The 27,945-nt window shown below is 39.6% G+C and overlaps 4 protein-coding genes across 6 annotated transcripts in view; 1 reads left to right on the top strand and 3 right to left on the bottom strand.

Annotated features, from left to right (window-relative positions):
- nhsl1b (NHS-like 1b) overlaps window positions 1-865 on the bottom strand; it is a 102,261-nt gene extending 101,396 nt beyond the window's left edge. For both annotated transcript variants that reach the window (XM_034144069.1, XM_034144071.1), the window contains exon 1: window positions 310-865. In XM_034144069.1, coding sequence (XP_033999960.1) covers window positions 310-628 — 319 coding nt within the window. In that variant the 5' untranslated portion in view covers window positions 629-865. The remainder of the gene's footprint in view (window positions 1-309) is intronic.
- Window positions 866-2,930: 2,065 nt separating this feature from the next.
- acbd3 (acyl-Coenzyme A binding domain containing 3) lies at window positions 2,931-12,428 on the bottom strand. 2 transcript variants are annotated; one of them, XM_034144079.1, is made up of 8 exons: window positions 12,124-12,428; window positions 10,475-10,616; window positions 9,957-10,097; window positions 9,570-9,728; window positions 9,171-9,345; window positions 7,332-7,578; window positions 6,390-6,677; window positions 2,931-5,339 (listed from the first exon to the last, which is right to left on the bottom strand). In XM_034144079.1, the coding sequence occupies exons 1-8, from the start codon at window positions 12,389-12,391 to the stop codon at window positions 5,125-5,127; spliced, it is 1,635 nt and encodes a 544-aa protein (XP_033999970.1). In that variant the 5' UTR covers window positions 12,392-12,428; the 3' UTR covers window positions 2,931-5,124. The 2 variants fall into 2 exon arrangements, with proteins under 2 accessions (XP_033999970.1, XP_033999971.1); XM_034144080.1 differs by having other exon boundaries at window positions 9,192-9,345.
- Window positions 12,429-16,427: 3,999 nt separating this feature from the next.
- Window positions 16,428-18,398, top strand: mixl1 (Mix paired-like homeobox). Its single transcript, XM_034144211.1, has 4 exons — window positions 16,428-16,559; window positions 16,726-16,946; window positions 17,081-17,207; window positions 17,780-18,398. The coding sequence occupies exons 1-4, from the start codon at window positions 16,463-16,465 to the stop codon at window positions 18,355-18,357; spliced, it is 1,023 nt and encodes a 340-aa protein (XP_034000102.1). The 5' UTR covers window positions 16,428-16,462; the 3' UTR covers window positions 18,358-18,398.
- Window positions 18,399-18,534: 136 nt separating this feature from the next.
- Window positions 18,535-27,817, bottom strand: lin9 (lin-9 DREAM MuvB core complex component). The gene is made up of 15 exons (XM_034144210.1): window positions 27,766-27,817; window positions 26,540-26,572; window positions 25,276-25,367; window positions 24,808-24,924; window positions 24,170-24,300; window positions 23,854-23,979; window positions 23,556-23,713; window positions 22,351-22,484; window positions 21,662-21,790; window positions 21,309-21,410; window positions 21,133-21,213; window positions 20,894-21,019; window positions 20,487-20,669; window positions 20,150-20,247; window positions 18,535-19,542 (listed from the first exon to the last, which is right to left on the bottom strand). The coding sequence occupies exons 1-15, from the start codon at window positions 27,794-27,796 to the stop codon at window positions 19,437-19,439; spliced, it is 1,647 nt and encodes a 548-aa protein (XP_034000101.1). The 5' UTR covers window positions 27,797-27,817; the 3' UTR covers window positions 18,535-19,436.
- Between the last annotated feature and the right edge of the window lie 128 nt (window positions 27,818-27,945).

Below are 27,945 nucleotides of genomic sequence, written 5' to 3'. Positions count from 1 at the left end.
ACAAAATGTGACAGTCACCTTGGACCTGACCAGCATCTCTCTCCACACCAAGGACTATGTTATTATGATAGAGCAGCAAAAGTCCATAGGAAAAACACAACACCAGAAAGACATAAATTCAAAATAAGACATATCAAATGAAATTACTTCTAAATCATGGTATAAAGGGGTTATTTTGCCATATATTTACTTTTAGAATATGCACATTACATGTCTGTGGGTCCCTTTTAGACGTTTATGTGACCAAAAACCAGAGTTGTAGCACTAATAGTTCACACTATCAACAGGTCATCAGCACTGCAAACTTACGGATTGTGACTTTCTTGGGATCAAACTGGCGGATTTCTCCCTGCAGCCTTTGCAGTCTCCCCTGAATCCTGCAGGATCTTCTGAACACCATGCCTGCCTCCATCTCGATGGCCAGGAAGATGTCGCTGGCATGTCGAGAAAGGTCGGAAAGTTGGTGAATAATGTTTACAAGTGTATGACAGCCAACCTCATCCAATGAAGAGAACAAAACGGGTTTTCGCAGTTTGCCTTTCCCGTTTTCTTCCCTCGGTATCCAGCCATCACACGGCGATAACCGGCTAACACGCCGCGGCTCAATGCTCCTCTGATGAAAGGGCATATTTATTTCATACCAATAACTCCAGCGGTACCAAACACTGTTCGCGCAAAAACCTTACAGCTTTTAAAACAAATCCAAGACTCATCGCCGTCCTGCTATTATTTGCGAAGCCGTACAATCCTTCAATCCCGCCATATTTTTGTTTTTCAAAGCATGGGACTTTGTGCTGCTGTACACTGGAGACGTTGCCTCCCAAAGTCTATTCAAATTCAACCCGACTGAGTGCAGGGCAGGCTGCTGGAGAGAAAAGAGAAAAAAACACAAGGAAAAGTAGGGGGGAAATAAAAACCCGGAGAATACTATAACCACCTGTAGCAACTGGAACTGGAGCCAGATATTCAAACAGAGGCTTTACCTGAAAGTCAGTTACACGGTCTGATGGAAAACATGGACCGGAGCTCCTCCAAACTGAACCGGACGGGCTGAGGTCACCAACAGACTGAAAAGATAGAAATCGCAGCGTGAGGTTTAAAGTTATTATATTTATCATGGTCTATAAACCACTATGTCTAAGAATAGTAACTCACATTCACTTTGACTCCTTATTTCACAGCAATCCCTTCAATTATGAATAATATAATAACTTTAGACTAATACCTAACCTTTAATTCCCTAATTTAATTTTAAATGTAAATACCCAGAAAAATGTTATGCAAATTCAGGTGAAGAGTTTGGGACAATTAATGTACCTTTTATTCATTTAATAGTTCTACTCCAAGTAGCATAACAACTTCACAGTAATGTCACATTAAATGCAGATCAAGCCTAACTCCTAAAACTCATGGAGATAACATTTACTTTTTTTAAATGTAGCCTATCTTTCTTTTGAAAATGTGAATAATTAAACCTAATTAAATGGACATTATATAAGGACATGATGTACCTGTTCGTTTAGGATGTGTTGTGGCATGTTGCTATTTCCATAGTTAGCTAACCTAGCATGCATAAGCATTGCTAAATTACCGTTTCGGGTTATTTATGCTTTTAGCGTGTATTTATATGTAGCAAATAACAATAAATCCTGACGGCGTGGGCATTATTGTTATCTGTTGACAGCTGGTGAAACTATATTTTCTGATATGTAATGAACGGCCCACCAAACACCCAGGTTGTCAGTGGACAAATTAAGCTTACTTTAGTTAAAACTTTAACATTAAGTAGCATTAGCCTACAATACGCAACAAAGAAAATGTATGTAACAAAGCAAATGTTGGATGTTTGCTCATACCTCTTAAATAACCCTTGGACAACACATTATGTGAACACTTGTCTGATTTATCTCCTCTCAGTGTTACTCGGCTACAAGGCATGTTTGTCCTGTCCACGGCCTGGCATTCCCGCCGCCGCTCTTTAAATTCCAAAGAGCAAAACTAGCATACCTTTACACCCTTTAGCTTTCAACCTGTGGCCTTGCATTCTTATAAAAACAATGTCCAGTTGCTCAAATGTGTCTCTGTAGTGTTAATTGTGCCACCTGGTGTCTTCAAGTGCACACAGCACCTCCATGAGAGTCTCTATGTAACAATTAATGTAAGTGTTTAGTTTACACACTGTCAATTCTTTCAATACTTAGTGGAAATGTAACAATTCCTCTCATATTAGTATGCAGTGGCAACAGTTAATAATATATAAGATTGTTACAATTCTGCTACAACTGTCCTGAGCATAGTAACATCCCATGTGCATCATGGAAACATTTAAGTATATTTTCCTGTTATCCTGTTTCACAATGAGTAATATCCGCATTTGTCCTTTCCTGCACCAAGGGCCTCTGAAGCAGGCTTAACTCTACATTTTTGTTTTTTAGATGGTCACGTTTGTGTTACTTTCCACCATGGAATCTTTAGCCATTGAAATGTACAGAGTCCTTCTAGGTTCACATGGGGGTAAAAAAGTCTTATCTGTGAATCTGTGCCAATGGGTACACAGTTAGTCATTGGTGTTTCTAAATGTAATAGTACCTTACTCATTTTGGAATTGTATCTATTCTGGTTTTACTTTAAAGCCTAATATTACTAAATAAAACATTACATCTGGTGTAGCCTACTTATTAGTAGAGTATGTCAATACCATTTTTAATGTCCTTGCATTTTGAACATTTTCTGACTTTTCATAGCAGGGTGCACACGGGTGGATCTAAATTAATTAATGAATGCACCCTTAATTCATCTTATTAAATACACCTTTGGTTTTGTGATACAATGTACGTTTTTTAAGCAGTTTATAAATTAAAGGTTTGAATTCATTAAAGCTTCATCAGACAAAATAAAAAATTGTGAAATTACAAAAGCAAACAAAACCATTTTAGAGATGAACATAGGTTTAATCAAGATTAAATATATGCCCCAAAAAAAGATCTTGTAACTCAAGAGAACTAAACAAGTCGAAACAATACAAAAAGATGAGCTTTTCTGTCTGTAATGTCAATAGTCTTACAGTTTTAAACTTTCTACGAGTTTTGGACTTTCATTCGGGTTAAAATGTATACATATGTCTCATTCACCATATTTTACAGTGCATTGATTCTCAAAACCATAGCCTTCTTCCACATCTAAAAACCCATAAACTCATTTATAGAATTATTTACATACAAGGCTTGAACAAGTCAACTCAAACCATTTGGTGAGCAATAAGAAAAACAAACATCACACATCAGAACATTTGGGAACTTTCTTGAACTTTATGGCTTGTTTAAGCCATTTTGTTTTAAAAAAAATCACTGAATGGATGGGAGGCAGGAGTGGCCTTTAATTAAATAATATCGACTTACACTCAGCAAGGTCATTGGAAGATTATTCAATTTGCAAGTTTCTCCACCACTGTGTCTTTAAAGATTGGTTGCATACACACACAAAAACAAATGTACAAATACAGCTCGATGAGTGATAAAGTAGCACACATTGCTCGAAATGCACCAAGGTGGTAGGTACATAAAGCATGTACATGTAAATGTGAAACTGAACAGAAAAAAAATCTTAAGAATGGCAACAAATTAACTAAGAAACAAAAGTTGATTACACTAAGTTGTCCCAACTGAGTTAAGCAAGCAACCACGTCACCAAAAAATACATCATCTTAGTTTATTCACAACACCTTAATCGAGATGACAATGAGTTAATTCATACCAGAAAGGAAAAAGAAACAGACCAACACTGCATTTTGTGTATGGAATTAGATGTGTTTTGAGCGCCACAGAGATGTAACAATGTATCATGACCTCCAAAAGATGGATTTTCTTTATTTTAAGGAGTATTTGTGTGTCAGAGCTGAGTGCAGCATCTCATAACTCAAACACAAAAACCTCCGGGGTTAATAAAGATCTAACATTTGTAGTAATACTAGCTCCTTTTCTTGATTCAATCATGTAGAATAATTAGCAAAGGAAACTGGGTGATTTTATGTAATCAGTAATGTAGAAACGAGAGAACAAATTATGCATTTGATCATGTTTTTTAACGTCTTATTCTGAATAACACACTGAGATGCTTGAGTTTATAAAGCCCTAGGGCCAACTTTTCCCTGTGCATTTCATTGTACTGTATATTTACTCCTTAACACTCATGACAGTAACCATGGAATGACTTCTTGCCTGTCCTTCATACATTTTGCCAGCAGACCCCATTTAAAAAATATCTGTCAATCATATTATATTAAGAAATAAAGGGGAAAGACGGACTGTTTTTGTGCAGAGATAAGCCAAAAAGAGCACAACTTCCACTGAACATTTTCTCAAAACTTCATATTTGCATGGTGGCTAGGGGAGAGAATAACAGACTACTGTTTTACAAAAAAAAAAAAGATGGTTTGTGTACAACTGTGTTTTTAATGTGTGAGAGAGACTTGGCAAAGGCTCTCTTGGACCAGAGGCATAGTGTTATGAAGTACATTTGCAATATAATTCGATTTTCAACATTGTCTTGTGTTCTTGTGGGACAAACAACAAACCACTATTACGACCAAACAGGAAACGTTGGCTCGCAGAGTGCTTGGTTGCCTGGTTTCCGTTGACGGTTATGAAAGCGTCTCACTCAGGGCAGAAGCAGCCACAAGGCCACGTTGGACAGTGTGGGGCTGGGTGCTGACAGAAGAGGAGCCCAGGGGGAAAGCTGGTCGAATACAATATGAGAGCGAAGTCCTACAGCTCGGTCTATGTGAGAGCAGTGAGGACAGGTGATGGATTTACAATAGGAATACACACTCCTCTTCCAAGGGCTCGATGACAGGCTCTAGCATGGGTGTATCATGAGACATACACACATATTAGTCCATTATCAAATCTAGGGCTCCAGATGTGTCACTTTGTCACCCTCTGGTGGTTTTGTCCAGAACAGATCTGGTATCTCCTTCACACACACACATACACACACATACACTCACGCGCACACACATACAGGCTGCCATCATACAAATCTCGACCTACACACACACACACACACACACACACACACATATATATATGAACATACTCCTTGGCTCCCCTGTGTCTGTTTTCAGGCTTATCTGGTGTAGTAGACTCTGTAGTAAACACTCTTGGCGCGCCAGAGTGAATAGGAGTTGTCAAACTTAAGCAGGTAGACTCCGCGGCCGGGGTACTGGTGGCTGCCAGCATACACTTCCTCATGACAGTCCCGCCGGTACACCGGCACAATCTCATCCACCTGGGGCTTCCCCGCCTCCTTCTTCGCCTTCTCTTCCTCACTGGGGGGATCAGCTGAGGACACAAGAACAATGTGTTCAGCTCAGACAGAAAACAGGAAGGAATCACCAATGAGTCTCATCATTAGGAATAGCACACACACAAAAGGCTGTGCTATAATTATACAACGCTATCATTAACCTTAATATTATGGAATTAATTTTTTACCGCAATACTGATCACACAATGGACATTACATTATTTAATTTGAGCAAACCAAAATTCATTCCAAGCTCTGTGCAGTTTTTCGCGAAAAATTCCCATTGCGCACTGAGGATTAAGGCATTACCATAATAACATATAGTACTGGCATAACGTTGCACCATTTTAAACCCGGGCTTAACACAAGGTTTATGACAAAATATCTTGCGCAAAATTAAGTGTTGTTACACTAAACATAAAAATGCTACTGCTACTCCAGCTGACAATTAGAAGCAACGTTTAGAAGGACAGGTGTAATTGCTGAAAGCTAATTTGACTAAGAAAACCAAGCCAATTCCACTGCATAATATTGCCATTTATCTTAACATATTGCCTCCCTTCATTTCTTTTCACACCACTGCTCTGGTTTCCATCGTAAGAACACAAGCAGGAATTCCTCTGCATCTGTTAAAACTATGTGATGTTTATCTATGGCGTAGCAAAGTTCTGAACTTGAGATAAGAATATAATATCTGAAAAGAAGTTAAATAACTCTTCATTGGCCAATGAGCAAATGAGGTAAATCAATAAACCATACATTCTTATTCAAAGCAGCCACTTAAAGATGAAGCTTAATAACCACCATTACTTATTATGTAATTAATTGTATGTATGTACTGTAGTATATAGTCACCATAACAAATGGCTCAGAACCTTAGATCAAAAGAGGAACAATGACTGTGTATTTTTCTTGTATATGCATTAGTGTAACTAAGGGAATGGCTAGTAAAAGTTTCATATTTTTTCGTTTTGTTTATTTAAACAACCACCACTAAAAGGTCATGTCACGCCTGCCAATTTGTTTTTTTATTTAGTTTTGTTTATAAATCAGAAACACTGCAGGTATATTCGAACATATCTCACCTTCTTCATCGTCGTCCTCATCACTGGATTCTGACACGTGCACGCTGACAGAGGCAGTAGAAGCGTCCGTCCACTCGAAGAAGACCCCAAAGCCGATGTCGTAATAGTCCGTGGCAAACTCCCAGAACAGGTAGGCGCCCTCCTCGTGGGTGGGCACCCTCACCGTCACCACCTCACCGCGGCCCACCGTGATCACACTGTCTGCGTCCTGCCGGATCTTCTCCTTGAAGTCCTTGATCTGTGGCCGTGTCCACATGGAGGGGGCGGCGATGACTGGTGGGGAGTCAGCTGTGAGCAATGAACACAAAATTACATGTTAGAATCTGTTGCGAAATCTGCTTATACAGCTGTCCTTTTTAGATGGGTTTTTTTCCAGCAAACACAGACTAAATGCCAATCTAGCTCAACTAACAAGCCATATGTGTGTGTGTGAGTGCGAGTGCGAGTGCGAGTGTGTGTGTGTGTGTGTGTGTGTGTGTGTGTGTGTGTGTGTCAAAGAGAGAAAAAGAGCATGTGTGCCAAATGTCAAAAGGTTATTTCTGCAGTGCTGGCTGACCATCCATCTTTCCTCAAAACATTGTTTAGAGTGGTGAGCCACGCATAGGGAATTCATTTGGCTCAGGATGTATGTTTTGGAATCAGACCAAGGCCTTGTTCATTGCTGGCGAGTGCCTACTCTTGTGAAAGCACAATGTGTGGCTGGATGATAAACCAGCAGCCTATCATGTATCACTTGTTGGAGCTCCTCTCCTTCCTGCCCTTCAGGTCACATCAACGAGGACACAGCAGATAAGAATCAGGTTTCAAGTTCTGGTATAAAGCTTTGTTAGTTTGAGCTTCCAGCCTCTGCTCTTTAGACATCAGCGACACAACAAAGAAAACGTAGATTCCTTCCAGTTGTTTCTGTGTTTTAATAAATGAGAAAAACTACAGCCCACCAACCTAATAAAGGGCCGTTCTCTGAGACCTCCTCTGCCGGCTCGGGCTCAGGCTCCCGGTCCATGCTCTCAGAGTACGAGTCTGACTGGCCTCCATTGATGGTAGGGGCTTCTTCCCCGGCAGGAGGTGACGCTGCACACATCGGTCCTGCTGCTGAGGCGACGAGGGGTTCACCACCACTGAAGCCGCTGGATTCAAGGGAGCCCTGCACCATCGAATCCGCCTGCATCTGCTGCTTCTGTAAGGCCGCCTGGGACCAAAGGAGGACAACACTGAGTTAGGACTAGGGATGGGTATCGTTAGGATTTTATCGATACCGATACTGCTTATCGATACCGGTATTTTTCTATACTCTTATCGATACTTTTCAATAATTTGGTGCTCAAAATTATAGACATGATTACAAGATGTGAAGATTAAACAGTCATTTTATTGTAATTTATTTGCATTTATTATTTAATGTAACTTTTTTAATGTCATACCAAGCAGGTATGAGTGTGTTTGACCGTGTGTCTCTGGAAGGGGGGCGGTAATTAGGGGCAGTTCATAAATGTCAATGTAAACATGACCATTATTCAGTTAAAACGAGACGCTGCGTGCGCACCTCCTAAACCGGAAGCTCCGATCGGCTAACCATTATAACCCGTTTATTATTTATAATTGTAATGATGGATTATCAGTAATCATTTTACGAGAAAGTTACACCGAGACATTGGATTAACAGTCTTAAACACAACTTTTGATCACAAAACAGCAAAGGTAAAACATAACTATCATCATGGCTACGTAAAGTGAAGTTGTTTTCTTGCTCTTTCCTGGCTGCTAGTTCAGTGAGTTTTGGTCGTACAGTGATGAGACTTATACCAATGGAATCAGCTTTCATGTGATATGTTGTTTGGGCAGATGAAATTACGTAGAAAATATCGCTTTTGCCAGTTATGTGCCGTTAGCCCCGTTAGCCCGTTTTGCTAAGTGTTGATTTAGACTCTTGGTGTTGGACTTCTGTTCCGTGTAGCTCAAATGGTTAATATCGTCTGTTAGCTGAGTTTTTCCCGTTAAGTGGGTATGCATCATTAATAGGTTGTTACATTTTAAGAAGCCTTGAGACGCTGTTTCTAGCATGATGTTGCGTCTTCCCCTATGGTCTGCTCCCGGGAGTCTCACAATAATAAGAGCGCTGTTAGGAGAGATGACGAGTGGCATTCACAGTGGCCAATCAGAGTGGTACTCAAACCGGATACGTCACACGGGATGAGGGTTCCTAACCAACCAGAATTGTTTAAACTAAGGAAGTAGCGTAATTCATATACCGATAGCAGCACCGTTTGTCCAGCGGCTTAACGGTATACCGGTACCGTCCAATCGGCTACCGGTACTGACTTAGTACCGGTTCTCGATACCCATCCCTAGTTAGGACATACTAGGGACTTATACCAAGATTGTTATGTTACTACAATGCTTTTGGAATGATGATTTGTGATTTGATATGGGCTACATGTAGGGCTGCCCTTTGATATCTTGAATTTTCATCCTGACGAGTTCACTTGAGATTAAGCATATCAGAAGATACCTCGATTATTTAAGAAGCTTCACTTTTTAAAATGTTGTTTTCATCTTTTGTAAACCCTTTGAAAGTATCTGAAATTGCAATTTGGTGCAAGACCTTTGTTGCAAATGCTTTATTGTGTACCTAATAATAAAGTGTGTAAGTAGATTGTGTTCTTTTATAGAAATGAATGCTTTATTTTGCAAATATCTAAGTTCCAAATTAAATGGAAAATCTAAAAAACAAGAAATCAATCACTGGAAGTCTATCCATGCTAGTGATGACACAACAGCTACCTGTTGCTGGGCAAGCTGCACCTGGTAGAGCTGCTGCATGTACTGCTGGTAGTGTTGCTCCTGCAGCTGACGGATGAGGCCCAGCTGTTGCTCCGGGCTGTTGGGGTATTGCTGAGCAGCGTACTGTTGGAACTGCACTGCCGTCTGCGCATTCAAAGCCGCCATTATCTGTTGTCTGAAAACCAGGAAACAGGGGCAGAGTTGGTGAGGAAGAAAATACAGGAAATGGAGAGGAGGGAATGTTGGACAGTGGACAACTGTAGGATTGTATCTTAGAGAGAAGAGTGATAGAGGAGGCATTGTCTTTTTTTTAGCAGGTATCAGCCGAGCAAGGACCTTGCAGATATCAAAATGTAAAAATGTAGCATTTGCAAACCACAGCGGTGCAGATAAACATACTTCTGCTGCTCAATCCGTAGCCGTTCGTCCTCTGCATGTCTCCTTTCCTCTTCCTCTCTCCTCAGCCTTTCCTCCTCCTCAAGCCTCCTTCTCTCCTCCTCCTGTCTTTGTCGCTCCCTCTCCTCCTCCTCCAGACGCTGACGTTCTTCCTCTTCTTTCCTGGGGTAGAGCAATGACATGAAGGATATTGTAAATTATGCAAATGGTAAAATTCCTTAAAACATTTCATAGACCGTAGTCAATAAATGTTAGTCAATAAAAATGTTAGTAAAAAAATAAAATCACTACTACTTTCACAGGTTTGCTGGATGCATATAGGCCGAACTAAGTCTGTATTTAGACACTGAAGCAGAGATCCTCCTCGGGAACTGGAGTCGGGTACCTTACCTTTTTCTCTCCTGTTCCTCCTTTTCGATCTTGTGTGAGGTGACGTATGGAGCAAAGAGGTTACAGCACTTGTTCAGCATCTTGACAAACTCCACCATGGCCTCCTCCTTCTCCATGTTACCTAGGGAAGCCCACTCTTTCCTGCAAGCAGAGCAAGATTGAAGGTGAGGATAAATAATATAGGCAACTGGGCAAAATGGGCTCAGTCATTTACGTTTTTATTTTGTTTACTTCTTTCTAGACACGTTCATATTTAATAATAGCAAAAAAGAGGAATTAAAATGTGTAGCATTTGTAACAACCATTGTTAATTAATAACATAAAGAAACACTAAGTGAACTCAATCTTAAAATCTGTGTGTCATTACATTTGTGCAATAAGCGAATATATGTGAGTGGAAAAGGCTAATAGCATTTGTAGTTAATTTAACTATTTTGACACCAAATAGCTGAAACAACTACCATTTTCAAAGGGAAAACACACTGGGACGCACAAAACCAGATGTCTGCTGGGGTTACCTGCGGTCGCTGCCCAGGACATCAAAGAAACCGACCTCCGGTGAAGCATCAGGATTATAAGGACCCAGTAACACCTGTTTGTGCAGAGCCACCAGTCGAAGCTTCTCCTCATATGTCGGGTGAAAGGCCTTTCCATCTTTATCTGAGAACAGCAATGTGGGAGCAATGAATTTGCATTCATTTGGTTTTTTACACCCAGCAGTTAAAAAGGGGTTGTGAATACTACAGCACAGCCTTGTGTCATGGTACACTATGCTAGTAACAACAGTAATAGCATTTAGGCTATTATATTGTCTAGAGTGTTACCTCGTAAAATCCTTGTGACTTCAATCCAAGAGGAACGGCCAACTTTCTATGTGAAGGCCTACAAGTTACGCAATTAGACCTCACCCTACTTGACTTCAAATACATGACTACAAATACAAAGCAGAGATTACTCTCGCACACAGTGTAGTGGGACCAGATCCAAACCTGTTTGCACAATCACCACAAGTGCTTTGCTCTTATATAACCAGTAGCAATGCCAATTTTTTTTAAATTAATGTACCTTTTGAGGATGTCTGAAAGGTAAAGGCAAGTGGAGCAACCAAGCGTGGAATACACTATATATCCAGATTTCTTTTAAATACATTTCTTCTCAGGCCAAAAGACCAGCCAAAAGGCTGATACACTTTAAATAGAATGCTGTTTGGACTTGCTACCTCTTGAATTCAAATGAGTTGTTGATCTTGAAACTCAACATAAATACCATTTTTTTTAAGCAGCGCAAAGTATGCAATGGTTATGTGATAACACTGTTGTTAATGTTGGCTTAATAGTGCTGCCAATAACTCAGACTGCTTGGATAAAATATTATTCCAGATCTATGCATAGAAAACACAAACATGCTGTCATGCTACCAACTTGTGCTTTGTATTGGATTTCCTGTTGGAGGTGTAGCAGTAAGGGAGTGGCATGTGCACGGATCATATGAGTAGGCAGTTAAACTGTAAAACAGTTCCAGTGGTCATACAACCCTGTGGGAACTGGAAACGTGGCTTTTAGCAGCGATATAAATGGGTTGAGCTCAGATCAGACCATATAATGCAAGGAATAACCAACTTCTAAGGCACAGTGGTGATCTGTCAGCGTCTAATTGATCAGAGAAAGATATGTGTAAGCAGCTGACATGCAGGCTCCCTTTAGCCGCATCAATGACAGGGCAGGGCGTGTTTAAAGCCCACAAACAAATCACTATGAGGCACCATTCAGTTAGCATGAACAGCGTCTTACATTACAGCTGATGAAGCAGTCGCTTGACAAGCCAGGTTATTCTTTCCAAAACACAAATAAAAGTACAAAGAAGGTACACAACACCAGGGAAAAATATGGATGATATTGTTTTGAGGCCACGTATTGACACACTCGGAAGTGGCGTGCTTATTTTCCCCTTTAACAACCAGCTAGCAGCCTGTTAGCTGCGCTGACTGCTGGTTAGCTTTGAAGCTAATGAAATGTTGCGGCTGACAGCATTAGCCCCGGTGACAGCTAACAGCTAACGTTAGCAAACGGCTAACTCCACCGAACGGGTGACTCGTATTTAAGTCGGGTCTTCCTGCTACCTGCTTCTTTACGTGACATGCGTGAGATTTATAACACATGTAAAATACCTTTGAAGAATTGAAGGCCCATTCCATACAGCTCCAGCAGAGGAAAGCCCCATTTCCTCTCTATGGCTGATCTGGCTGTCTCTCCATCTTCCCCTCCCGCTGCAGCCGGTGTGTCGGTCTCGGGCTCCGCGGCTTCGGGCTCCGGCTCCTGGGCCTGGAGCTGCTCGTCCTCCGGGTCGGGACTGAGGGTGAGGCCATCGATAGAAACTTCGAGCCGGCTTGAAGTAGCACTGTCGAGGTCGCCGCTCTGAACCTCTGTCGCCATCATGTAGACTGTCAGCTGAAGCGGCCACGTACCTACTTCCGTTTAGTCTTGGCGGAAGTTCCGGGAGGTTTTTTCTTCCCTCGATGTAAATAATGACGTCGCATTAACAGATCAGATAAATATTTACACAAATGATTTACTTTTTAACAATTGGGAGTGTTATAAATCGGAATTTCCTTTGAATGCTTTTTTTTTGTTTTTTATACAATGCATAACGTTTTTTTATTTTTTTTATTCAATGGTTTATTTTATCATGAAAATATGTTATTGTGGAATTTGAAATGACTTTTTATATATAAAATAGATTGCGCTGTTAACAATATTAATATTTTGGAGTTTAAATATGATAGTATTATTTTGGCTTGCAGTCCTTTTTATAAAAACATAAACATTTTGGGATCCATTTAATGGGGTAATTAAAGCTCTAAAATAAACATGATGGTCAAACTATGTAACAAAGACACCAAAGCTAAAATACCTCAAATATATCATCAGCATTTCCTGTACTGACATGTTTTTTTTTCAGCAATGGCATATTTCCTGTAATAAGCTAACACTTATTGTCAATGTATTAGGCCAGGGACCTTTTCGATCCAGCTCTTATATTAACGAAATGTATTCAAATAATGTTTACAATTGTTTGCTTAGAAGATATGTACACACACTATCATCATACTCATCTTCTGCTTGTGATTGCCATGAGCCTTTACAATGAATTATAAGTAAAGTAACTATAAAACATCCCTCAAATACACAACTGCCAAACTTATACCAACGGCCCATAAGACAATGACATTTTAACATGTACCTGCAAACTTGTGAGGATAGTTTACCTGTCTGTCTGCAGGTTAAATGTATAGTGGTCAGGTCAAACTGTGGGCTAAACATTGGTCAGACTTGAAAGGTGTGAACATGCTTTTGTTTGTGTCTACAGTAAGCTGCCAACTGGAAATGGCCAGTAGAAATCCCAAAGTGTTTTTGACTGTTTGATGTTTTAAAGTGCAGGCTGTTTACTACAATATACCAGCATTATTTTTAATCTATTTTGTCAAAAAAAGATGTCATGGGATGCCATTTTAAAAATGCTGACTTAATAAAAACACCAAAATTAAACATGCGTAACAACAGCAATGCTGACTTCCTATTCATGATAGTGAGCAAGGTTACCAAAGAAAATGTAAATACTTCTTAACTTACTAGAAACTACTATTTCATGCTGCTACAACTGTGACAGTAATAAACGATGATCTTTTATATCTTATTTTGGTCAAAGCAACATAAACAGCAACATAAACAACAATACAATAAACAAACCTCTCATGATATACAATGAAGCAATAAGATCACATCATCTCTTTGGTCTTAGGAAATTGAACATATTTAAATGTCATCGGTGTAAAGATATCCATGAATGCCCACATAACAAGGCCTAACATGTGCTCAGTGATCTTGTGGTTCCACTCATAGTTTTGTGCTCAATAATAAAATAAAGGTCCATCAGGATCATGTAAATCTTCATTTGGACAAACAGCTTTTTCTGTTTGGGTGATCAACCTCTGGAAACGATCTCAACTGGATCATGACTGGGATCACTTCAACTGAACATTTTGTAAGAGGGATCAGTCAGTATTAGCTAGTTTCCTGTTATGTTATGTTTAGACTGCATTTTCGTGTTAATTTTTAAGTTGTGGGTTTTGTGTATGTACCTAATGTAGAGTGTTTGTGTTTTATGCATTTTAAGGGCCCATCCAGGGACATCATAGCAAGTAGCTTAGACTATAAATAATGTGGTGTGTGGAATTGGATAATGCTACATACTTTAAGAATCAGAATTCCTTTATTTGTCCTGCAACAGGGACATTTAACCAGTAACAACAGCAAGAGTGCAGATTAATAATAAATAGTAGACTAACATATTATAATAAAAACACAATAGGTAAAAATAACAAATAACATATAAGTACACCATGGTTTAATAACAGATTTAAATATAAATTGAAAGAAAAGGTAGAGCGTGAATCACAGTAGGGTTTTACCAATAAACTTTACATACATAAATCATATTTTCATGCCTGAAGAGCTTTGAAGCCACAGATGACCGATGAAGCATTGCTGTTCATTTCCGCTCTCAGAAAACATTGTCAGTCCATTACAAAGATCAGGAACTTCAACAGCCTGATTTTAGCATAGCAATCTGGTCTGTGCACACAGGCAATACCCAATTAGGGCTCAAAGACAAAGCAGTCTGTGAACTGTGAATGTCTTTACCATCAAGCACATCCTACCTGAACAATGCTGTATGTGTCACAGTACAGAGATCAAAAAGTGATGTTTTGGATGTGAAATGACACGATGGCTGTCAAGTTATTTTCCCACAGAGCTCAACCAATATAACCAGAGAAAACTGTTGGTGTTTTTTTTTAGTCTGTGTTACAGGTCTCTTTGTGCATTGCAAGTTTAACTTCATACAATCTACTCCACAATGACTTAAACCAGTCACAGCTGCATCAAATAAATCATATATGATGATGCAGTAAAGATCTGGAACGCATTTTATATGCAATAGTGTCTCCCCACACCCAACGTAATTAAATATGATGCATGAAATTGAATCTATAATTGCCCATGTATGTAAATAACAAAAAATCACTCTGACGTAGGACACGAGCTATGCAACCATTATGTATAATACTCATAATTGTTATATCTATTCTGTTATTTCTTGCACTATTATTATTATTGGTTTTGTTTGTTTTATTTCCTATACATATTATGTTGCATTGATGGAAGAGCCAGGGACTTTAGCTTTTCATTGTCATATCCATAGCTACTGTGCACATGACAATAAAGCCTTACATCTTGAATCTATAATGAAAGCTTTATATATAGCCCCTCCAAAAATAAAGAGCTTTATATTTAAACAGAAATATTATAAGGCAATCAAAATCCAGAATCTAAGATATAAAACAAGATGACAAGACAACATAATTCATATATACAGGGAAAAAAGGAAAATGCCACAAGATAATATAGAGACATAAGAAGAGGTTTACTGTAAACTGCCCCCCTGAGATCATTATTGTCCAAATATGTGTAAACAAATTAGTCTGTCTGTGGTTCTACCTGACCTATTGACTTGATCCCTCCTGAATCAATTGAAGTTGAGCCATTCAATAACAAGTGCCCACTCCTGCTTACTTTTGAGGTTTGTGTATTGAGATTAACTTTGTTGCCACTGAAAGGGGGCAGGAAGCATATATTTCCTATATACACCAGTGTGGAGTAGACCTTCAAAGACCTGAATATGTTCTTCAAAAATAACATTTTTTTTACATTTATGGAAAAACAATCACCAAGACAAAGTATAATCCTGGTAGAATAAAGGCCGAGATGCAGAATCATTCAGAATAAGCCTAAATACATATTGAATGATATTATTTTTATTAAAATAAAAACAAAACATGTAATAAAATCTTAATGTTGAACTAATGTGATATTTGAATCGTGTCTGTTATTATGTAGGCCTACACACACATTTCAAACACATAGCAGGAAACTATAGCGTACAGTCTTCGCAAATTACGCATATATTCAGTTGTTTAAATACTTGGAAATAAATGTCACTTTTCACAACATAAAGACTTTGACCGGAGACCATATGATACAGCAATAATATGTATTCACTACAGCAACATACAGCAGTCCGTGTGAGGGTTACCCGTTGAGGAAATAGCAGTTTCCGACTGTCTCTCTGGCTACATGTCCATTATTACTTCACCCATTCCAAAGCGGATACATGTTTTCACTGCCGATGTGTATTGAGCATGCAGATTCCATTAAAACCCTTTTAAGAGACCTGCGGCCGCTCCACCGTCCCAGGTGCGAGGCCTTCACACCTCCGGAGGCCTGCAGACGTCTGAAGTTTGCGCACGGCCGCTGCAGTGCCAGCCGGCCCCGATGGCTGCCCCATTCACACATAGCCAGCGTCACCTTTGATCGCCGGGGGGATTTAACCCCAGCGAGCAGCGCACCTCTCAAACTCAGACAGTCGCTGGAAATAATACGAAGAGGAACATGTCTTCAGTTCATGGGAATATGCGAGTCGGGGATCTGAATCATTTCCAGATGTATCACGAGGGACCTTTGCAGACGAACAGCATGGTGAACTCAGGTAGGTGGCAAGGAATACGAATAAGACTGCATTTTGCAAAAGCTATTAAGTAGCCTACACCACTGGTAACAGTCCATCACGACTTTGCAGCTGCTTCCTGTGCAAGAAACATGTCCTTCGTCATGTTTCTTTGGCTCTTACTTATTTCTGCACGCTTTCTTTCCAGATTATGGAGCTCCAGATGTGACCAACTACTTCAACTCTGCGAACTCAGCGCCACGGGCAGAGAAATGCGTGGCAATACTGACCCACAGGAGAAAGAGGACTAACTTCACCCAGCAGCAAATCGAGGTGCTGGAGAAAGTTTACTCGGATACTAAATATCCTGACATCTACCTGAGGGAGAGACTGGAGGCTCTGACCGGGCTTCCTGAGTCCAGAATTCAGGTAAATTAAAAGATCAATCAAAGATGTTGAGAGATTTTTCAATAAGCCATTTGATCAAAACAATTAAAGTACATCAGAAAACAACTTATTGTGAATGGTTAAACTGACTTATTTCTTTCATGCACACGTTTCAGGTGTGGTTTCAGAACAGAAGGGCCAAGTCTCGTCGCCAGGTGGGCTCCTCAGGGTCCATGAAGGTCCCCACACTGCCAGCAGCGAGCCCATTCAGCCAGCTCCAGAGCAGGATGGGCCCAGAGAAAGGTAAATAATGCAGAAAATCATTGTTTTCTTGTTTTGGGTACCGTCCTTAGATTAAGAATTCAATTTTATTCCCATGGCCTTGGAACGTTTTATCAAATATATATTAAAAGGAATAGAAATAACTAAGTCTCAAACGTATCATGTCACCAGGTATAACATCTGAGGCTCATAGATAATAAATAGGAGACAGATTGTATGGACCCACTGATTTTGTTGGTATACCCATAAGAATTCTACATTTCTACAAGCTTCTAATCAATGTAACATGTTTTTATAAAAATGGCATTCTGGAAGCAGTGAATTATGGGATTTCACTCCCAATCTGTTACATAGGAAAATTATAAAAAATCTGGAAGCAAGGCATGAATGTGTTCCCTCTGAGAAATAAAACAAATAAAGATTATTATTACATTTGGAAAATGGCCAATATTCTCTTGGTGTTCACTTCTACCCTTGATCGCCATGAAAAATGTAGCTTTTTCTCCCTCCAGTGTGATGAATGAGTAAATGAGCAAAGTAACACTTTAATTGTATTTCAAAGCTAATCGCCCTACTCTTCTTTTCTCTTCCAGTGTATGACAACAATCATGGAGCCGAGGCCCACAGGATTGCAGGTTTTGGACTGGAGGACAGTTTCAGACCTTCCATGCACCAGAGCACAGATGACCCTCACAGAACCAGCATGCCCGCCAAGCCCAGCAGCTACGACCACACGCCTGCCTCCTGCATCTACGACAAAGAGGGGTCGAGAGCAAAGCCTGATCAGATGCAGCGACACGAGCTGAGCGTCAACGTGCCGTGCTGTAACGTCCATCTGTATCCCAAAGAGAACGAGCATCAGCCCAAGATGGAAGCCAACATGCCCGCCAACCAGGGCCCGAAGGTTCTGGTGGAATATGACAACTTCCCCCCCAACAAGACCATCGGCCCAGAGATGAAAGTTGTGATTCCTCCCATTCCCTCGCAGAATAACTTCAGCAGGTCATCGCCGAAGGATAACGGATGCCAAATCCAGTATCCATGCGTGATGTCCGCAGGAGATCGGTTCAGCCACTTCTCCCCGATCCACGCCCCCGAGGCGCAGGACTTTACCGACTCTGACTCTGACTGGGACAGCGATGCCTTGGCAGGCTTTGGTGGCTTTATGTGATGTATTATAACAGCTGATATATATATACAGCTACGTGTATAATAAGAGGCAGTATACAATTGTTTGCAAAAAAGGAAAATATGTATTTATTGTAAAATAGTAATAGAACTGTTGATTGTAAAGAAAAATAAATGTTGATTGGATATATCTGTTAATAAATACTAACAAATACAAGACTGCTTTGCAATATTATGTTTAATATAAAAAGACGGAAACATTTATTTACAATTGCCCTGAGGCACTTTCATATACAACTTTACAAAAACTGAAAAAGGAGATTCTCTAGGAAAAAACTGCTGACTTGAATTTTTCGTGGGCTTACATCAGTGATGCAGGCTTAGTGTAGGGGGGGGGGGTGCAGCAACAGCCATGCCAAATATGGAAATGCCAATATAATTTTAAGGAGTAAAAGGCATCAAAAACCCCCAGAGTTCTCCTTTATAAAAATACCAAAATCTCTTTTCAGTGCACACAAAATTACAAAAGCCATTTCTGATTACATGGCAGAAATGTAGACAACAGTCCTAATAATCAGAAATATTGTACAATTATCTACAATAAACAATTTCATAAAACATTCTTTAGCCTCCCTGTGCTTAACATCCGCGGAGCAACAGAACACAACACTTACAGGGGGAAACTTTAGAGATAGCAAAATATCATTTTAATAACCATGAACACCTACTAAAAAATAAATAAATATGGACTATAAAAACAGTAAGAATCAATGTTTGGCACATGGAACCAATAAATAACCATGGAGAGGTTGTAGATGTGGATTTGTGGCGATAGCTAAAGGCTCTTTCAGATTTGTGTTTAATTGGGTGCACCAACATTCTCCTAACATAAAACGGGTGGGTAAAATACTTACGACATCATCCATTCAGGAAATAACGTCAGAAGTCGGGGCAGAACTCTGAGCCGTTTCCCAGAAACATCCACATTCAGATTGCAACCTTCTGGTCCAAAACATCCACGTGAGTTATTTATGTTTGCAGTCTTGTATCAGTTCAAGTGAAAGCACCACCTCAAAAGACGATGTTAATGGACCGCACCTCTGCGTGTGGGGGGGGGGACACTCAGACTGCGTTGGTGTTGTTAGCAGAAAATGCGTGCAGGTTGCCCAGCTGACTAAGGCCGCTCTGGATGTGTGCCACGTGGATCTCAACGTTGTTCTGGAAGCAACTATAAACAGGAAGTGGTTAAAACATGGTGACTCAATTAACTCCACATGGAAATTAGGGTAATCAAAAATATGGAGTGAAATATAGCCATCATAATTAGAAAATAAGTGCATAGCTTCGAAAAATATGGGAATATAAGTAAGGTTTTCAACACACAACATTGTTCTCCTGTAAAATGTGACGGTTGTGTGTGTGTGTGTGTGTGTGTGTGTGTGTATATCCATGGTTGTTTCCTAATTGAACGATATACTGTATACCCCATGCAGATATTTATGAAATCTGTTATTTTAATGACATTTCTTTATATTTTCTATTTCTATGTAAAAGTATCCATATGGTCTGTGACTCCAGTATAACTATGGTATATCATTTGTTAAAATGCAAAAAAGAAAGAAGAAAGTCACAGAAATAAATTGTTATTGGAAATATGCAGTACTTGTGGCTGACTGAATGTTGACTTAATAGTGATTTGAATGCTAATAAAAGACCATATTAAGTTACTCATGTTTGCCGTTGGCACAAATAGAAAATGGTGAGCCATCCTATCAACCACTGTTTGTTTAGTGTAACTAAGGAAGTGGAGATAAAGACAGTGCAGGTTCTTTTACCTGAGGTTGGAGGGATCAATCGACGCCTTGATGTCATTAAGGGAGTCTGTTAGAGATTTAAACTCAAAAGAATTCAAGTCTCCTCCATCAGCCAGACACTGAAACAAACCAGACAAAAAATAAAAATTAACAAGTTATCAAGGCATAGGACTAATATTAAAAAACTGTTCATAAACAACTGCTAAAGAAACTTCACAAAAGACTTATTAACGCATGTGTATTTTTTTAAATGTCTCTGCCATTAATATATGACATAGATGTTCCTCCTGCCATAAGTTAGAGAACATGTATTCAGGACTGAAAGCAGACAGTAGCTGAGCGTTTGTATTTCCTCCACCTTGATCTGTAGCAGCAGCGCAGTGAGGCGGGACATGAGCTGTGTGAGGCTGGGGTTGGTCACACTCTGCTGTCCGTCCTTCAGAGAGTTGCTCAGCTGCACCATCTGCTGGGCCTCGTCCTCGCAGCGCCGCCGCAGCTCTGTGGGGTGATCGGCTGGCACCATGCCCTGATCCGGAGCCAGCTGGACGGACATATTAATGATTCACGTCATAAACTAGGCACTGTTATATCAGAATATCAGGGCATGAAATAGACCTGGATTTTAACAGCATTTCGATTTCTCTGTTTGTATCACACACATAGAGAAATTGACATAAAGTTGACTTTGACTGAAAGGTCACAATGAATCATTATTTTCTGTACTTGGCTGCAGGGGTTTTACATCATGTTTTTGTTTGCACTTACATCACAGCAGAACTGCTGGACCTCGTGAAGCACCTTGTTGAGATCTTTATTGAGCTGCTCTAGCTCCAGCACTGTGGTTGCATATCGCTTCTGGAAGTCCAGGTCAATAGGCATCGAGTACGACTTCTGAGCACAAAAACACAACCATAGCCATAGTTAGTTTTGATGTATGCATCCCAAGACAACATTTAACAGCTTTTGGAGCACCTTTTTCTAAAATGATGATGATGATGATGTACCAGTTTCTCTGCCTCCGTGTTCATTTCTTTCAAGTGCTTGATGTGCTCTTTCTTGATCATGAGGATTTTCGACAGCCTTGTCTAGTCATGGAAAAAATAAACAAATAATTAGTTAAAACAAAGCGCTACACAGGTTTAGGATATTTTTATTGTTCCATTTGACAGGACGTATTTACCACTTGGACGAGGAACTTGACAGGAAATCCCCCCAGAGTATCTCCCTCAGCACCAGGCAGTTTGTTCCTCCACGGTGACAGGTTGATAAGAGGGTCATTATCCTGTTATTACAAAACATTAAAAAGGACAATTCATTCATTGATCTTCATAAGCAATCAAGAGGAAGAGATTCAGTAGATTTAGAACTGAACTTGATGAAGTGTACCAAGGCATGAACTGTGTAGCATATCCAAGTTAGATTTTGCATAAATCCATTTACAGCTACAGCTCTTCAGAATGAATGGGCTGTGTGTTAATATATAAAAACGTACAGAGCACATGTGAAGCTGCCAGTGTAGGAGGTTGACAGTACCATGAGGACAGGAGTCGTACCGGACGGGTACGGCCCTCTGGGCGGAGTCATGACGTTATGCATGTAGCGAGATATCCGGTGCTTCTGGGCAAAGGCTGAAATGGGCATGGTCTCATTGGGCTCATTGCTCTGGAAAACACAATATCATCTGAGGTTTCAAAACACATTCCTTAAGTCCAAATATTGCACATCTTTGTATCATGACAGTTTCTTATTTTACAAGGACATTCTAATACAAAAAAAGACTAGCAAACTCAAGTTGTTACTTGTGTAGCAACTTCAGGAACAAACATAGTCGCTGAGAGGCTGAGGTCGGGCCTGGTTGCCTTTGTCAGAGGCGCCATCAAAAATAAACGCTGCGATCCAAAAATGCATTCAACAAAATCTTACTTTAAGAAATATTATCAACATATTATAACTTGCACAAATATATTTTCTGAATAATCACACCTCACACAGGTGAAAAGGTGATTATAATCACTATGAGTGTCGTCCAACTAATCCAACGCTTAATTGATCACAAAATAATAAGTCATAATATTATAAACAAACACCAATGCCAAAATATTAACATTCAAAAACCCTATTAAATTAAAAGAAATCACCCCTCTCTGACATGGCTCCTACAACTTGTCTAATGTCAAACACACTTTCAGGAGAGCTGTTGTGTTGAAAGAGGCGGTCCTTACCAACACTTCGTAGTCAGGCACAGTGTGTGTTCCCAGGCCGCTGCGGTCGAAGGTGACGCGGTAGGTGGCGGCGCTGGTGTCCACGGCATCGATCTGCCCGGTGAACAACCCATCATGGATGCCTCGGAGTCTCGCTGTGGAGCAGGAAATAAAAACAAATAAATAAATTGGGATTTGTACTGGTAATACTGTTCATATCAGTGTGAGACATCATTACTACTGTAACTACTGTAACAGCTTCTTAATGATCATTACATTGTCCTGAAAATATCTGTTTCTAAACCATGCAACTTATCCAACTAAATGAACATTGTGAAGTGTAGAAATTGCAGTGCAGAGAAAAACGTAACTGTTCAACAATAACATCAAATGTACTTTTATTAGGGACTGCATAAAATATATCAACGTTGTTGTTTGTTTGTTGTTGGTATGAACTAGGGCTGCACGATATATCGTGTCGTGACGATAATCGTGTTATGCGCATGCACGATAGTCATATCGCAGGACGTGCGATTTTTTTTATTTTTCTCAGGCTCTGCATGCACAGCAAACCACCAATCAAAATCAAATCTCCAAAGCAAACGGACCCGGTGATTAAAGGTAAAAACACTGAATAAAGTAGTTTCATGTGTTTCTCCAAGGCAGTTCGTTGCTGCTAACCGAGCTAGCTCAGCTTGTTGCTCTGATAACTTAAGATCCAGACGTCCGTGACTAAAATCCTTCATCCGGTTAAATATCGTTAAAAAAATAAATACCAATTGTATAGCATTAAAGTTCAAGAAAGGATGGTTTGCGGACAAAAAAAACTGTATTTTCTTCAATTCCTGTATTTTTTCATATCGCAATATATATCGCAGGGGGAAAAAATATCGCAATGTCAGTTTTTTCCAATATCGCGCAGCCCTAGTATGAACTGAGAGTATATCTTAACTATGTATGTTAAATAAACTAACTACAGAAATACATATTTTCCCATGTAATTTAAATATGCATTATTACATCCAAATTAAAACATCTGCATTCCCTACAATATTTTTTTTCTGTTGAATTTGACAAGTTTTTCTTCACATCTGGTAAATACTGAATAAGTGGGTGTGAAGCAGGTTATTAGACTAGAATGATAATCATTTCTTAACAGTTAACCAGAGATGTGTAGCTGTTATAACTGCTGCTGAGGCTGCGTGTGTTCATTAGAGTCCTCCTACCAGTGACTTTGGTTCCTATGATGAGTGGCAGAGGGATTTCATCAGGAAGGTCTTTGCAGTTGGACACGTCAGACAGCTTCCTCTGCTGCAGCAGGCGCATCTTCTGCCTCTTCTGCCTCAGCGCTGTCCGCTCCTCAGAAAAGAATGCTGATGAACACCTGGGACAACAAAGCATAGCACTGTAACAGGGTGAAAACTGTTTCACATTTCAGACTTGGAAATGTCTGACGTAAATAAAGACAAACATGATTAGTTAAAATGGGTTACAGAGGCACAGAGCGTAAAGACTGCAGCATACCGTCGAGGCTTCCCCATCAGTCTCCTGATTGTTCCCCACTCAACCCTTGTTAACTTTCTTGTTTTCAAGTTGGGGAAAGACTCTTTGAGGCACAAGCAGAATTCATTGTCACCCTCAAAGAGAGGTCTGGAAAAGGAAATAATAAAACAACAACGTTAACAAAAAAACTCCTTCAAGCATTTAGAGGAGGTTTACTCCTGACCTCTTAAATCATGTTTGTTGTAAATACAGATTATCAAAAACATTGAAGACCTATTAATTGTGTATAATCCAACAAATTAATATCAGTTTTCTGAAGATGAAAAAGAGGCTTTACCTGTCGATATTGGAATAGAACCATTCGTAGATGCACCATTTGTGAGCTTTGGGTAGTTTAAGGAGGTTTCTTAATCTCAGCCCTATTTTCTGGGATGCTTTCTTATCTGGTGTCGCCACATTAGAACATTTCTGTAAAGCAAAACATATAAACAGTCATTTGGTATACAGTTTTCAAAAAATACCATATATTTAGCACTTTAAGTAGGGATTGAGTTTTACTTTATACAACAGTTATCTACCTTCTTGTCTTTAAGCCATTACTATTTGCTAGAACAATAACCTAAATGATGCTGCAGATAAAAATTGTACTGCAAGTTAACCTTGAAAAGGCCTAGCATAAAAACACAGGAAGCTAGGGGATGCTGTTGCCTCCAATTCATTTTCTCTGACAAGCAGCAAATCTTTCACAGGGCCTCGAACGCTCACATAGATCATTGTGCTTGTTCTCTTACTGGTGAGCAGTTACTTGAAATGTTTACTTAGACACTGAGGCAATCCACTCTCAGTTGATTAAAATGATAATAAGTGGATTGATTTAATTTTGATCAGAAAATGCCACAATTGATAGAGAAGAAAGGATTTGTTCCAGAAGGCTATATACGCCAGAAAAACCTGTTGATGGTGTGTTGTGTTTACCTGTGGCGTGGTGCTGACCCTCTGGCTCCTCCGAGGGGATCTGGATGGGACACGTTGCTGGGGCGACACCTCATCCTCCTCCCGAAACAAACGGCTCCTCTTTGAGCTCCGTGTGGGCTGAAAGACAAATGTGGACAGGAGTGAATATGAATATTGCCAATAAAGCTACAAGAATAAGAGCGTGTTCATAACAGTGGCCAATACAACTTTAATGATGTCTCTACTGTATGTTGCTGTTTATACATTGGAAATGTAGACCATGAATCCAACACTGCAATATAGTTTTCATTCTTAAGCAAAGAGGAGACAACATAATGTACATATAGGGTTTAAACACATTTTGCTCGTTTTTTCAAGAAATTTGAATTTGAGTGTTGCGATATATGTTGCATAGAATGAACTCATGTTTTCCTATTTTTTAAAGCTTAGCATTCATAATATTGTGTAAAACAGAAGCGTATCTCTTACTGTGTCCATTGTGAGGGAGGAGTTTCGTCCCCTGGTGTTGTGAGCTCTTGGGAAGTTGTTTTTTTCATTCAGAGTGTTGGACAAACTGCCTTCTACAGAAAAACAACAATGCATTTATTTAAAATAGCAAAGACACCAGAAACAAGACCCCAGCGAGACCTTCTAAATACCAAATGTCAGAATCAAGACTATTCTCATTCTGCAGAAGATATAAAGGAAGTTTCCACTTAGAGTCACAAGTCTTAATATATTTTATCTTTGTCAATTTTGAAAACAGCAGTGGAAGCCATAATAGGACTACAAAAGACTTGCATTAGCCACAATGTAATGCGGTTGTCACTGAAGCTTTTCGTTATGGAGAGTTATACAGAAGTCTAATCCAATGAAGGGTAAACGTTTCCTGAACATTTCTAATAAGTAAACGTATGGTATAATTCAGCTAATACACATGAAGACAAGATCAAATCAGAAACAAAATATTCTTCATTGGCCATGTACAGTAGGTTAAGGCAGTGGTTCCCAAACGGTGTGCCGCGGCACACTGGTGTGCCGTGAGGCAAGTCCGAGTGTGCCGTGGGATTTTGTGACAACCATACGTTATTATTGCAATATACAACTACACAAAAATAATTATTTTTTAATTTACTATATCAGTACTTTGTATGCACTCATTTCATAATACAGAGGCAAACTCTATACCTAAAAACAATTCTCAAAACCATGCCCCCGGAGTTGACTGAGGTGCTGAATCAGGCTGTGCAGATGGTGAATTACATCAAATCAAGGCCCCTGAAATCTCGCCTCTTCTCCCAGCTGTGCGCCGAGATGGGAGCCGACCACCAAAGCCTGATCCTCCACAATTTTTAATTTTGTGACCTGTCTGGTTTAAATGAGTGTGTTGCTGCTTTGATGAAGCCTAATTTGATAAAGTTTCAAATTAATTTCTGAAATATTTCGTTAATAAATATTTCATGAGTAATATAGTTGTCTTTGTCACATTTTATTTGGCATTAGTAAATAATTATGCACATTTACAGATATTTTACATGATATGAGTGATAACACGTGTTATAAGGGCTATTTTGCACAATAGGTGTGCCTTGAGATTTTTTACTTGTCCTTTGGTGTGCCTTGGGCACAAAAAGTTTGGGAACCACTGGGTTAAGGCAAAGAAGGAATTTGACTCCAGTTTCCACTCGTTCCCAATATACTTCCACACTTCAAAGAACAAATGTGCAGATAAATAAAGATTCGGCCCACATACCTTTTAGACTGACAAGTGCCTCTGCCGAGGAGCCTGGGAAAGAAGACATATTGGGCTACATCAGTAACACACTAATGGCATACGAATAACTCTTAAATGCTGTAAATATTTTACTGTCAATTTGTAAGCAATAATGAAAAAATTGCCAGGTACATTAACAGAATAAGGACAAGTATTTACACCAAATATACATATACAAAGAAACTACAAACCTAGTACAGTGAATATATGACAATCCACAGTATATTATATTTCAGAGTAGAGGGCTGTTCAGAGAGAGGTAGGGATATCTAAATGTGAAAACTATTCAGAGAGATGAAAATTAACATGGGTCAAACAGTATTAAAAATGAACCATGTGTTGTTAACATGATGTGCATTAATGAATCATGCTGGATGGTTTTAAGTGTATGTAATAGGCTTACTTAGCTATATTTTAGAAAACGCCTGCAAATAGCTCTGACGTTTATGAGATTGCCCTTTAAACACTGACAGGGGTAGGGTAACTGAAGTTAGATAATAAAGCTAGCGCAGTCAGTTAGGCCCTAATCCCCAATTTGAGCTGTCAACCACGGGCATAACATCAGCTGTACAGATCATATCAACGAAACGAGCCCAACAAGCTATTGATACAACATATTACGACCCGGATATCATATCCACTCACATTAACTACGACTGGAATGACTATTTCAGAATATAATAGCCACATAACTTGGCTAGTCTCTCTTTGCCAGCTTGACCCACAACACGTTAGTTACCATGTAACGTTACATTAACCAGCGCTAACAAACGTTAAATATAAAAAATGTATTAGGGAAGACTACAACAACTATACCCGTAAAACAGAAAGCTAGTAGCTAGCTTGTGTACTTTGGTTATAAACACGTTATGGTAGTCCTTTTGTTATTGCTAGTTACGATCCAATGCTAGCACATATTAGCTCACGGCTAAGCTAACGTTATTTGTTTATCCAGTTGAGCTAAAGTAACTTGCTCAACTCCTACATTAGCCATAGTTAGCCTTTCATGCTAGCAAGCGTTAGCTGACTTGAACAGACCGGTATCTCCTTACGTCTAAAAAATGACTTTGTGAACTCTACCCAAAACTATATATATTCATGACATGGACAGCACTGGCAGTTTATCACCAAAGATTTATTTTTATCATAATGGGGCCGCTGCGTGTTTACAACGCAAAACTCCTTGAATTTGTGTTGTTACTCACTCTCGTCTAACAGCTGGTCCATCTCCGCCATCTTGAATTAGCCGCGCCGCTTTTTCAAAGACCTTGTCAAAATGCATTCTGGGTCGGGACGCTATCAGGAGGGCGATTTGAGAAACTAAAATCCAATTATTTATCAAACTGATGGGTGGTGAATTTATTTATATTATATAAGCATACTCA

Source organism: Trematomus bernacchii, unplaced genomic scaffold (assembly GCF_902827165.1).
Source record: "Trematomus bernacchii unplaced genomic scaffold, fTreBer1.1, whole genome shotgun sequence".
Taxonomy (NCBI): Eukaryota; Metazoa; Chordata; class Actinopteri; order Perciformes; family Nototheniidae; genus Trematomus; species Trematomus bernacchii.
This window is presented reverse-complemented; position numbering and strand designations above follow the sequence as displayed.